The following is a 12561-nucleotide window of genomic DNA, read 5'->3' on the forward strand; positions in this document are numbered from 1 at the left end:
TGCACAAGACAGAAACATGCACAGTATAATGAAGAATAAAAGTAAGTAATGCTCATTTGTTGCTGATTTATTTAATTCATATAATGGGTAGTTCAAATCAATATCAGCATACTATAACCAACTGAACAGTGGATTAGCTTAAAGTTTTTGATTAAAAATGTTTTAAATAATTTGCATATAATAGAATAGAAACTAACTGAAAATACAATAAAATTGTTTACTCTTTCACTTTTAAAAACTGAGATTAGGAAAAACATAACCATACAAAACAATGGAAAGCAAAAATTAGTAAATCACCTACCTGAGCAATGTTAGGAACACTGGAAGTTTTTCTCAATGGTCGACCCCGAGATGCAAGTAGCTCCTTCACTGCCACTTCCTACAAACAATGTATGTGTATATATATAAATACAAAATTCCTGATTAGTTTCTTACTGATACACGTATGTAACTCCTAGTTTGGAACAGTTTCTTGCAACTTCCTAAAACAAGCTACTGCTAATTGTAGCTTGTTAGAAAAACAACAGCACACTTTATAAAAGATTGTATAATTCTGTATATCTGGCACATCGCATTGCTTTAAATAGATTAGGTTCTGAAACAAAAGTTATAACAAATTGTTCTTATTAAGCTGAATAAGATAGGACAAATTATTTATATTTACTAATCTATTTCATTATAAATACTCTCATTTACATTTTAATAATAAAAAAATTGTTGGTTTGATATAAAGCTACAGAATGGGTTATCAATGCTTTATTCACCACAAGTAATGGAACCCTAGAATACAGTATTTTAAGTTTGTAAACATATAACTGACCCACCAGGGAACCAATCAAGTAAAATTTGAACTGTTTTAACTGTTAAACCTACAGTACAAATACACCTTTTACATTGAAAAATAATGATACATAATATGCTGTTTTACTTTTGCTCTGGGTTTGTTTTAGGAACTGCTGAGCATTTCTAGTATATTAACACAGTGATTAAAATCCTCAAGTATTTACGTAACAACAGTGATAAGTTTAAACTATATAATCTACCAAACCATTATTTTATTATCATACATATGCACACAATGATTTCTTTTGCAGGATTTTAAGCTTTGTCATCAGTATCTCTTTGCTGCTAATTCCACAGCTTAACAACAGCATATAATAGAAGCCAGTCATCTTTAATAACAATTTAAGTATTACAGTTAATATTTCAGAAATCAGTTTTCACTGAACAATAAGTTATTCTGAAAAAACTAGAAAGATCTTCTTACACTGGCAGTACTGAACCAGTGACAACAGTTCTCCAGATAAGTGGCTAAAGTAATTTTCTCCATAAATTTCATTAATTCGTGCAAAAAACACAAGTTTGTGATGTTAGATAAGTAATAGTGCAAATACATGATCAACAATCATGTATTTAGTGTAATCTAAAATAATGTTTAAATTCACAATAAAAGAACAGCAACAGTTTTATATGTGTAAAAGTTTCTGCATTTTCATTCCAACTATAATTGATATTCTTTTCTTGTCATATAAATCTCAGTATACCATTTCTTAACTCATTCACTGTCAGGGGCACATACAAATTATGTGTTACACAACTTCCATTTAGACTTTAAAACTGTAATATTATTACTAAAATAAATTTTTGACAGATGCATAAATAACAACATAAATAATTTCACAATTAATTAAAAGTAACAAATAGTGCATATTATGAAAATAAATGCATGAAAAATTATTTTATTAATCTTTCTTACAATATGGACAATAGGTACTAAGGTAGCAATGAATGCTATGACAGGATTTTTTTCTAAGAATTTCAGTCACTTATCTTCTTCAGGAGATTATGACACCATGGTGCCTTACAGGAGTATGCATGCAAATTTTCCCAGATTAAGTTCCTAGTTGCTTTGCCTTGCCCCACCTTGATTGTTCTACTATTGCCATCTATCATCCACCCACTGACCAATAAGCATTCTGCTCTTGTTTCACTCGTATTACAGCTGCTTCCATCCACTTATAAACTCCTGCTAAGGTGTTTAAGTTTTATTCTAGTAAGATGTAAGCAGCCTCCATTGATTTCCACCAGTTTTTTTACTCACTTGCTGATGATTTTACCTTCCTTCCATTTAGGCAGGAGACATGATTCCTCTGCAGGTGCTGCTATCATGCTGGTTTTGTTACATCTTCTTAAAACTGTTTTGTGTTTGTTCAGTCTTGTTATTAGGCCCCTGTGAGTTTTACCTATATAGACTTTATCACATCCTGTACTTGGAATTCAATAAACTTATGCTGCTGTCTGCTGTGTGTTTCTTTCTTCTGTCCTTTACCATCCTGTTTTCATTACAACCTTTGTAGTTGTGTTTCAATAATCTTTTAAAGACTTGCATCCAGGGCACTATGGACCACCATTAACTTTTTGTTTTTTCATCCTGTCTGTTGTCATTGTTCTTTTCCACAATGTTCCTTACTTTATACTTTAGTTTTATAAGAATGACTGTTGTGTTTTTCTGCTTCCTGAAAGCTCCCATTTTATGTTATTTTCTTGATCTAATAATTCTGGGCTGCATTTCTCTAATGCCATCAGGAAGAAGCCCAATGCCACACCATTCTTTGCTTTGTTGTTCTATGAAGTGTATAAAATCATCACTGTTGGTTTATTTTCTACACATGGAGAACCTAGGTCCCTTATTGTCTCTCCAAATCAAAGTTTCAAGAAATGGTATCTTTCCATCTTACTTTCCTTCTACTGTGAACTGTACATCTTCTAGAATATCATCTATATGTCTTATCTTCTTGGTATTATGGCTAGAACACTATCATATATCTTAGGAATCCCCTTGCAACCCATAATATCAGGCATAAGTTAGCCAAAGTCCTGGCCAAAACACTATCCCAGGCCTTGAGCTTCATCAATAGATGGTGACAGTGGACTTATCACAGTGCAGCAATGCAAAGAAACTAAAACTTAATCTGGAATAATTTTTCATAAATACTGTTTTAAGACACCATAGTGTCATAATCTCCCAAAGAAGACATGTAGTTGAAGCACTGAGAATAAAAGATCTTGTCACAGCGTTCATAGTTTCATTGCTACCTTAATATCCATTTGTTCACATGAATAATACTAATCTGGAACATAATTATTTAGAAAGTATTTCATACAATAATCTGTAAAAAAATGTCAAGTTCAAAAGTTTAAGTTACTTTTTTATTATCACTAGTTTTCTAAACCAAATTTTTTGTTACAGTAAGTAAGTAACAAAATATTCTAGGGTTTTAATGTCTTATGGTTGAAGAACATCCAAACAAAATCCTTTGTAAAATATAAGTTATATAAAGAAAAAAATGTTAGCAATTCCTTTACTACTACCTTAAAATAAATTTATATCTAGTTAATATAAACAATCTTAATTAGTGCTGACACAAGCAACAAAGCTCATTTTTAAGGGATAATTATAATTTAGTTTAGCAAACAAGTCATAAACAACCTGTTCTTCAGTAAACAGTGCACAATGAATAACATTTTAAGGACATTTTGCAGTTTTTACACTTGTAAAATCTAACTGATCCTTTCACAACAGGTTTGGTATAAAATACACAAGTTTGTGTACACATCTGCATAGAGTAAGTATTTACACTATAAAATTTAATGCAGTGCTTGTACCTTCACAAAATTTGGTAGACTTTTAGTAAATATTACAAGTCTTTTGTACACAAAAAAGAAGTCAGATTTTTCAATAAAATGTTTTACTAAGTGACTTGTTCATGAATATACCAAATCTCTTACGTTACTAGTCTGAGAGTGAAGTGATTTTCATGTTATGATTAAAAACTATTCTTAATCCAAAAAATCATTAATGTAATCCCTACAACTTTCTAAGTATAATTAAATTACTTGTTTTCAATAAAATTTTAAATTTTATCTGTTATTTTCCTAGCCTAACTCTACATGAGGCCCTTCACTTTGATTGACCTTGTAGCCACCATAAATATTAGGAAATAAATATAAATTATGCTTTTATCATTGTAGAATGACAATAAATTATAATTTCAAAACACAAATGTTTAGTCTAAATAGCTTGCATCTCAAAACATCATACATTGATACATTTATTATTTTTATTATATTGACCTTTTCAAAGGTGTCTGGCTACTGTTACAGAAATTGCAATGACGTAATTCACGTGCACTCATGCTACTGTATCCAATAACATAAAACTGACTTTTATAAAATGACCCGTCTTTTCTCCCATAATAAAACCAAGTATTCTATAATACACAATCAAATTTTAGTTATAATATATTATTACTATTTACAATCATATTCATAAACTTATTTTTCTGAAAACATAAAGACTATAGATAATTATTATCTCTTCATGTTTTAAATGGAGGATGTAAAATGAAATAAATTTTTAGGTTATTTATACACATTTAAAATAATCAATAATTATAAATTACTATATCAATACCACTATAAGTTTTCAAGCTTAGTTCCTAAGCTAAATTTGGGTCTGAAAAAATTGAATATTTCAAGCTCACTAAAGTTTTATTTCCTTACCAGTTGGAATCTTGTATAAAAAAGAAGAGTTCCATATCCCTATATATGAAAAAAGCTAAGGAAGTCATTCGGGAACATTCTGAGCTTTTGGTTAGTTATTCACATTTCACACACAGAAGCAGGTGTACATAAGCATTTCCCAAAAGAGGAAAGAAGTGGGCATGACCACTGTGTTTGAGTCAGTAAATGCAGCAATATCTCAGCAAAGAGAAAAGATACAAGGTTTATATCTTATATTCTTACTTCTCAATACACGTAATTTCAGTTTTTAATTCATAAGAAACTACATATTTTGTATTTGGATATCACAAACATCTAATCTTTATCAATGCTGCATACAACAAACCACATGACACACAAAAACTGATAACTAGGTGTATTTTTAACATTTACTTTAAAATTAAGATATTAACTACTGTATAACACTAAAATTTGAATTATAATTATTTATTTGATAGTAAACTTATGAACATAAATTCATAAAGTTAAAGATGAAAAAAAAATCTTAATGCAAGTCAACAAATAACATAGCTTTTGACCCAAGTCGATAGGGTTAAGAACCTTTTCCAGTTTTATAAGATCCAACTGATAAAACACGTCCTAGTAAAGTTCAAGTTTTGATAACTTTAGTATTATATTACCACTTTACAAATGAAGCACAAAACTAGTTTATTTTAAAAAATAATGATACAATTTCTTATGAAAAAGGTTAAAAACCCACTTGTGTTTACATGACATTCAATTTAAATTTATTAAAGTTACGTGTAACCAATGCAAAATATAATTTCTGAAGTAATTATAGTTACCTAAAATAAATTACTATAAAGTAGATAAGATGAATTCCTTAAATAGAATAATAGCTCTAAAATTAAACTGACTGTGCATAAGAAAGTTACAGAATTTTTTATTTCAATAAGCTTATCATTTGAAATTGTTTAAATTGAAGGTTTTAGAAAGATTAAACCACATGTCAATTTTGTTTTTCAATATTTACAGGTAAAATTAAGTTCTTTGGACAAAATATTTTCAGTTCATTTATAAATATATTTAAACCTTATAAAATCTAAAAAGGTATAAATACCAAATTAACTTCACATCATATATTACTTGGATGGTTATTTCGTGATGTGCAATGTATCGTATATATATAATAAATATACTCTTCAAAAAAAGAAACACAAAAGGGATATTTTTGTTATTTTAAAGAGAAATATATGTAATAACGTTACAAGCTCAGAGTATGTGATGTTACACGTGTTAAGGCACTGATTGTCAGACCAAAATGACAATAAAAGTTGTGCGCTTTGAAAACGGAGGAAAACATCGAATTTTTCACCAAAACGATTTTGTGTCCAATAAATTTGTTTGAGAGACCTGCATGTTCTGCAAGTGCAACATGTGCAAAATCCCTATAAAAGTGATGGGTTCTCGGTTTCCATAGCTCAGTGTTAAGCCACCGACACGCAATACAGTTACGCCAAGACTGACTGAAGCACAACGCCATTGGTTGCTTGGAAGCAGGCGAATCTCGATCAGATGTTGCCAGAGCTGTGAATGTCCACCCAAGCACCATCACAAGGCTATGGAATCTTCACCAACAACATGGATCAACTTGTGACCGTCCACAATCTGGCAGACCTCGTGTGACCACGCCCGCACAAGATCTCTACATCCGGTTACGTCACCTTTGGGATAGGACCACCACTGTGACGTCTACTGCCTCAACCATACCAGGGCTGTATAGGATTTCCGATCAGACCGTACGCAACCATCGACGAGATTCTTAGGCCCCATGTGCAACCCATCATGGTGAACGTCAACGATGTTTTTCAACATGACAACGCCCGTCCTCACACAGCCCGACTCACCACTGTAATCTTGAGACACCACAACATCAATGTTCTTCCCTGGCCCTCCAGATCACCAGATTTAAACCCCATCAAACATCTTTGGGACAAGTTGGACCGACGTCTGCGACGGTGACAACCTCAACCGCAGACTCTACCTCAGCTTGCAGCAGCTTTGCAGGCTGAGTGGACAGCCATTCCACAGGATGTGATTTGTCATCTCATCGCTTCGATGGGCAGGAGATGCCAAGCAGTTATTGATGCTCACGGGGGCATACTCGTTATTGACGTTGAGTGACGTTAAACTTCAACTAGTGAGCGTGGACTTCGCCTTTGCAGACTTTGGATGTTCAGCAATGAATGTGCAAAGTTTCACACATGTCATACAGAACTACCTGGAATAAACTTGTTAACAATATGCCTCAAATTTTACCTTTTGCATTTCTTTTTTTGAAGAGTATAATAGCTGGCTTTAGCATGAATCATTGTACAATCTTCAAATTAAAATTAGACAACTCAAACTTTTATTACTGACTGTGAACTTCTGCTCATCAAAAATTCAAACAATGTTCATTATTTTGCTTAATACTTCAGGTCTATCAAAGAATCCTAGTGAATTTTTTCTCTTGTCAATATAAGTCAGTTTATTGTATTTTGAAGTCTCCAGCATAACATATGGTTAAATGTCTGAAATACATAAAAACATGTTTAGAGGTGGTCTTTAATTAATATATTTCATGCAGAAGTCGCATACAAATACGGTTTGTACACCTTTAGTGATTCACATTTCCATGACTTTTCAAAAAGTTTTCACAGCTCTCAAAACTAATTTCCATACTAATTATAACATGAAATGAATTATATAATCCACATTAACTGTTTATCTTTGTATATTATCCAAAAGTACATACATGAACGACTACATGTAAAACACAATTATAAAATACAGATTAACAATTATTTGACTTTTCAACCATCTTTGTAATTTATTCATGCAAAAATTTTTAATTCTAAAATCTTTTCTTTTCTCATTTTCCTGAAACTATTTGATTTTACTAAATCAGTCATATTGCCTTACTTTTTGGCTTTGTCAGCAAAAATCGGCAGTTTCAATTAAGGATGCTATACATTTTTTCAAATCTTTGGCATTTAGCCTTAAATGTTGCCATATCCTCATGGATAAGTTTCCTTTCCCATGTCTTTTCATTCAGTTCATGCCTCTCCCTCTGTTGTTCAAAGTAACAGATATATTTCTGTGTACCACTTTGAATGGCAGTGAGCAGTTCCTTTAACAAAGGAACTTCCAGAATGCCTCAAATCACTGCATATAATCATAAATTAACCACTGACCAATAAGGGGTATATCCTTCATATTTTGGAACATTAACTTTCCATTTGCAAAAAGACCTTTTTTAACATTAAGGACTTGTAATCCATAACTTAGCCCATGTGTTTGAACACTGAGCAATCAAGCCTATTGGTTATGAGGTCAAAATCCTTGAAAATGCAAGAATTTGACTTCAAAACCTGAGACAGAAACAAGTCACACTTTCTGAATAAGTAAGTCACATTCTTATCCTTTGAAATCATTCAAATTGACAAGAATGGACGGTACATACTGAAAATGAGCCTAAATATCTATTGCAACTGAGGCCATTTTTAAGAGGAATAAAACAGGTGACATTAAAATTAAATGAGTATTTCAATGAACACTTCACTAGCAATTAATTTCTCAATTAAATAAATCAAAACAGACAAATACTGTCTATAAAAGGCAAGCTTGTCTTTTGAAATTGTCTTCTCTGTGGCAATCAATACTTTCATATTTTATGTCATGCAAAAAAACCAATATTGACATGCTTAACTGATGTGATATTTTCCATATTGCTTAAGACAATTTTCAACAATTTAAATGCAGTGACTGCTTTGGACAACTCATAGTCTCTTACAACCCTTCTTAGAAAGTGTCTGATCACAGACTCAAAATCACAGCTGACAAAAAGCATTACAGCATGGTCAGTCTAATATTTCTTCAAAAATTGAGATAGTTCTTCAGATATCCAAACATAAAATGATAACTTTTGTTATGTAAAGGATATCATTTGTTGTAGATTTCACAGTATTGAATGCTTAACTTCTTGATACGGTGTAAGAGTTTGATTTGGTTCCAACTGTTTTGATATATGTTTAGAAATTCAATATAATTTCATTTTCCCTTTGTGTAACAAGTGCATTCTCTTCTACTCATCAGGTAGAAAATTTCAGTGTATATGTACGACAGCCAGTAATTTTTTTCAAAGTCTTCCCCTCTGGCTAAAAAGTCTTTGAAAAGACAGTAAACTGATTAAGATATTGCTTTTAAACCCTAATCAGAGACACCAAAAGTTAAACAAAGATCTCCAAAGACCATGTGAAGACCACAGTGATTAAATATGGACTCTGAACTTGTAGTTTTTTTAATAATGGTTCTAATTTCTCATGGAATAAGCAGTTAACATTTGAAATATCCCTCTCTACTTGCAATATATAACTGAGAATAAGCTCTTTTGTAAAAAACAGCTTAAGAGATTATCATCCAAGTATGGCCAAGAAATGAAGAATCAAGCAATCTAGTCATCAGATTTTTTTTCTGAGTTAAAAGTTACACATCAAGTTGGTTCCTTTGATTTTTACCATTAAAGAAAGAATTCATCATACAAGAGGAAAAAGTCTGCATCTTTTCCAAGTTTTTGATAGAAATTTGACTTGATATATAGGGTCAGTCCAAAATAAGCCCCATACGCACATTTTGTCTCTCCACAACAAAACATGGATGCAATTTTACTATTTAGAAACATCTCTTTTAACAATTCATTTATGTTTTCACCACTTTTGTAACTGCACCAGATAACAATGGTCTTCAGGATCCATTAAACCTCAACTTTCTACTCATCTTCTTTTGAAACATATGAACATAATCTGCCCTGTAATGAATAAATTGCATTATAAGGTGTTAACATGTAGATGAAGAAAAGTGAATCATCCAAAGGCTAATTGTAAAATAAGGCAAATTCATTAAATTGTATTGTGGTGCATTTAAATCAATGAAATTCAGCCCATTCTCTTTAATATTAAATTAAATTTAGTCTTGTTAATCATTCAATTGCTGAACTACAGCATAATGTTGAGTCGCTGCAACAGTAAGCCTAACTGTAGAGATTCTATCTGCCATCAGTCTAGGTTCAGACAATATCAAACTGGCTATGGTCAAGCATAGCTGCTTTTAATGAGTGCATTTTAGCCTCTTTTCAACATGGTTTATCATACTGCCAACATTACGGCACACATTACAACAAACTTTTTGGTGATGTGCACTTGTAACGAGTCATTCCTTGCACACATCCTTCAGAAGCAAAACATTGTTAAATATACATTCTTCCAGCATGTTTCACTCAAGTAAATACCACAAAACATAAAAATAAAGATGCAAAAAGCAGATAAATAATGATTACATAACCATTTTAATGGCAAGATTCAGACTTTAAGAGCAACCTTGAAGTTATTCAAGTTGCTATTTACCAATGCATATGTGTAGTTCATGCTCCTCACTAAGGGAAAACACAAAGGTCTCAATCAGGAGATCATTGCCATCAGATATTATATGTAATAAAAAAATAAATTATGGAAAAACACTGGTTTATAATAGTGATAGAAGAAAAGTTTCATTTTGTATTAATTTTCCAAAACCCTGAGGTAAATTCTCCTTTTTCTAAAACCTTCCAGGCCTTGGAAATTGCTTCCACAATTTTCCAAAACTGACACAAACCCTGTAAAAATATTGTGTCATACTGATCTTGAGTAAGAATATGCTCCATAACAATTTAATAAAAACATTGCTGTCTCAAATGATCTAGAACTATAATGTCTTATAAGACATCTATAAGATGTCATAAAAATATACCTGTCTCAGTCTGTCTAAAGTAAGAATACTCTCCAGAGCAGAAACTCCTCTTGTGTATTTTTCAATGTAACTCTCTCCATCATTAGTGGCCACATCTTCACCAGAAGCTGCCACTAAAGCAAGTGTTTCTCTGTCTTCAGGGTCCTCAGAAGCCTGCATGTGAGAAGCAAACACTTTGATAGTCATCAAAGGAAAAAAGCAAGTAATTTAATTTGTAATTCTATACCTATGGAGCCAATAATGTGTGTTTTACGTATAAAATAAAATATTCTGTCAAACCTTTAGAAGAATTTCAATCAAAGCATATAGTTATAGTAAGAGATTCTACAAAGGAGAAATCACATTCTAATTTTGAAACTTAGTCCTTATCTGTTAAACTTAAGTTTACAAAAAAAGAAAGTTCTCAAAAAACTAGTTTTTGAGCACCTTTTTCTTCAAATTTTAACCTCTATAACTTGATAAATAACATCATCTTTCAAATTAAAATTTAATATTTTCACAAAGTTTTGATAAATAATATAGAAATTTTAGTATGTATCTTAAAACTGATTAATATTTAATTACATCCATCAAATAAAATGTTCTCTCTAGAGTGAAATACATTTAAATAAACATGTTAACTCTTTAATTACATAAAAATGCTTTCTACATTCTTACTTAACAAATTTATTTTGCAACATTTTTGTCTAATGTGGACTTAAGGCCAAAATATCACAAAATAAATTAATTTATTAATAAAATAGAAATTTAAAATAATTTATTAGCTTAATAAAAAACCTTCTCACTCAATTCATTCTGCACAATACCTGTAAAGCTTTAATATCCTAAACATAACAATAAAACCCCTATAGCTCAAACACTTTTAAAAGGTGAATCTTTCTTCTTCAGGATTGAATAGGTTTCTAGTCCTGAGGAGAAAGGTCCACCTTTCAAAATCATTCGGATTACAGGGTTTTTATCAATTTATATTAAGACTTCTTGAACTTGCATGTTTTTCTGAAATCATGAATTAACATAACAATATTAGCCTAGCATCATACCTTGGGAACATTAGATACCACTTCATAGATTACTCCTGATGCAAATAAGAGATCCTGTAATAAAAAAATAAACATTACAAACACTCCACCACAGATGAGTGGTTTTACTATATGAAATGTTTGTCCTCCAAACTGCAAAAAAAGCAAGATTTTGTTATTCATATAATTAATTTTCATGTCTTACAAGGAAATTATTAAAAACCTATAGCAGAATCGTGACACAATAATGATACTATAGAACATTCTGTGTGGGAATATAATAAGGAACTATCACTCACTGAGGTTGACCTATAAAGTCTTGAACAACCAACCAAACTACAAGATACATATTCTGTTCTTGTTCCTTGTTGAATTTTGCATGAAACTGTATGAAGATTACACAAATATCTCTAACTTTGAAGTGATAGTCTAATGGAAAGCTGGTTGTAAGCACCTTTCTTTTTACAGGTATCAGTATAAACCTATAGAGTATACAAGGTTAATATCTTCCATATGTCTTATTTCCAGCACCATTTTGAGCACTGATCACTCCTCTGTTTATTGCACATCCAAATATAAAATAAAGTCTATCTCAGCATTTCATTGTTCTTTTCATTAATTCTACATATCCTGTAACATTTTGGCTTTTATGCTACTTGTTTATAAACAATACAAATTTACATAATGTGCACAATATCTACGTATTAACATCTGTTAAACATTTTGTAACTGATTACATTCTTCTTAAACGGTTAACAGATAATAAATGGTGGAAAAACCTTAGTATTACTCTCCAATTTATTTAACAGTATTATATGGATATTCAATGTATATTAAATCCACAATTCTCATTTCTACCTACTTGTCTACTTATTCTTTTCTTCATTCGGTCCATAATCGATTGTCTCTTGTAAACATTGATGGCCAGCCGTTTCCTCAGAATAATGTCCATAGTAGCAGGATGGCTCAATCGAACAGTGACCTTTAAGATCATGTAAATTCGCTCATTCTGAGGTGTTACTCGATTTAGGAAGATTGAATCATGAATAGATGAGTCCCAGGCAGCAACCGCTGACACCTACAAGCAATTAAAAGGTGTAGCTTACACGAGTGTTACTGTTTAACACAAAACTCGTGTTTAGCCAAATGAAACCTTAATCCACAATTCAAAAGGTAAGAAGAAAAATGAGAT

The 12561-nt window shown here is 31.4% G+C and overlaps 2 protein-coding genes across 3 annotated transcripts in view; one reads left to right on the plus strand and one right to left on the minus strand.

Moving 5' to 3' along the window:
* Positions 1–12561, plus strand: part of LOC143223204 (ribonuclease kappa-B-like) — a 514553-nt gene that overhangs the window by 225521 nt on the left and 276471 nt on the right. The window lies entirely within an intron of this gene.
* The window catches only part of LOC143223200 (kinesin-like protein KIF13A), a 121295-nt gene that overhangs the window by 11242 nt on the left and 97492 nt on the right, over positions 1–12561 (minus strand). For both annotated transcript variants that reach the window (XM_076450802.1, XM_076450801.1), the window contains exons 28-31: positions 12232–12447; positions 11391–11444; positions 10351–10503; positions 302–379 (exon numbers count right to left, since the gene is read on the minus strand). In XM_076450802.1, coding sequence (XP_076306917.1) covers positions 302–379; positions 10351–10503; positions 11391–11444; positions 12232–12447 — 501 coding nt within the window. The remainder of the gene's footprint in view (positions 1–301; positions 380–10350; positions 10504–11390; positions 11445–12231; positions 12448–12561) is intronic.

The sequence above is a fragment of the Tachypleus tridentatus genome, chromosome 8, assembly GCF_004210375.1.
Source record: "Tachypleus tridentatus isolate NWPU-2018 chromosome 8, ASM421037v1, whole genome shotgun sequence".
Classification (NCBI taxonomy): domain Eukaryota; kingdom Metazoa; phylum Arthropoda; class Merostomata; order Xiphosura; family Limulidae; genus Tachypleus; species Tachypleus tridentatus.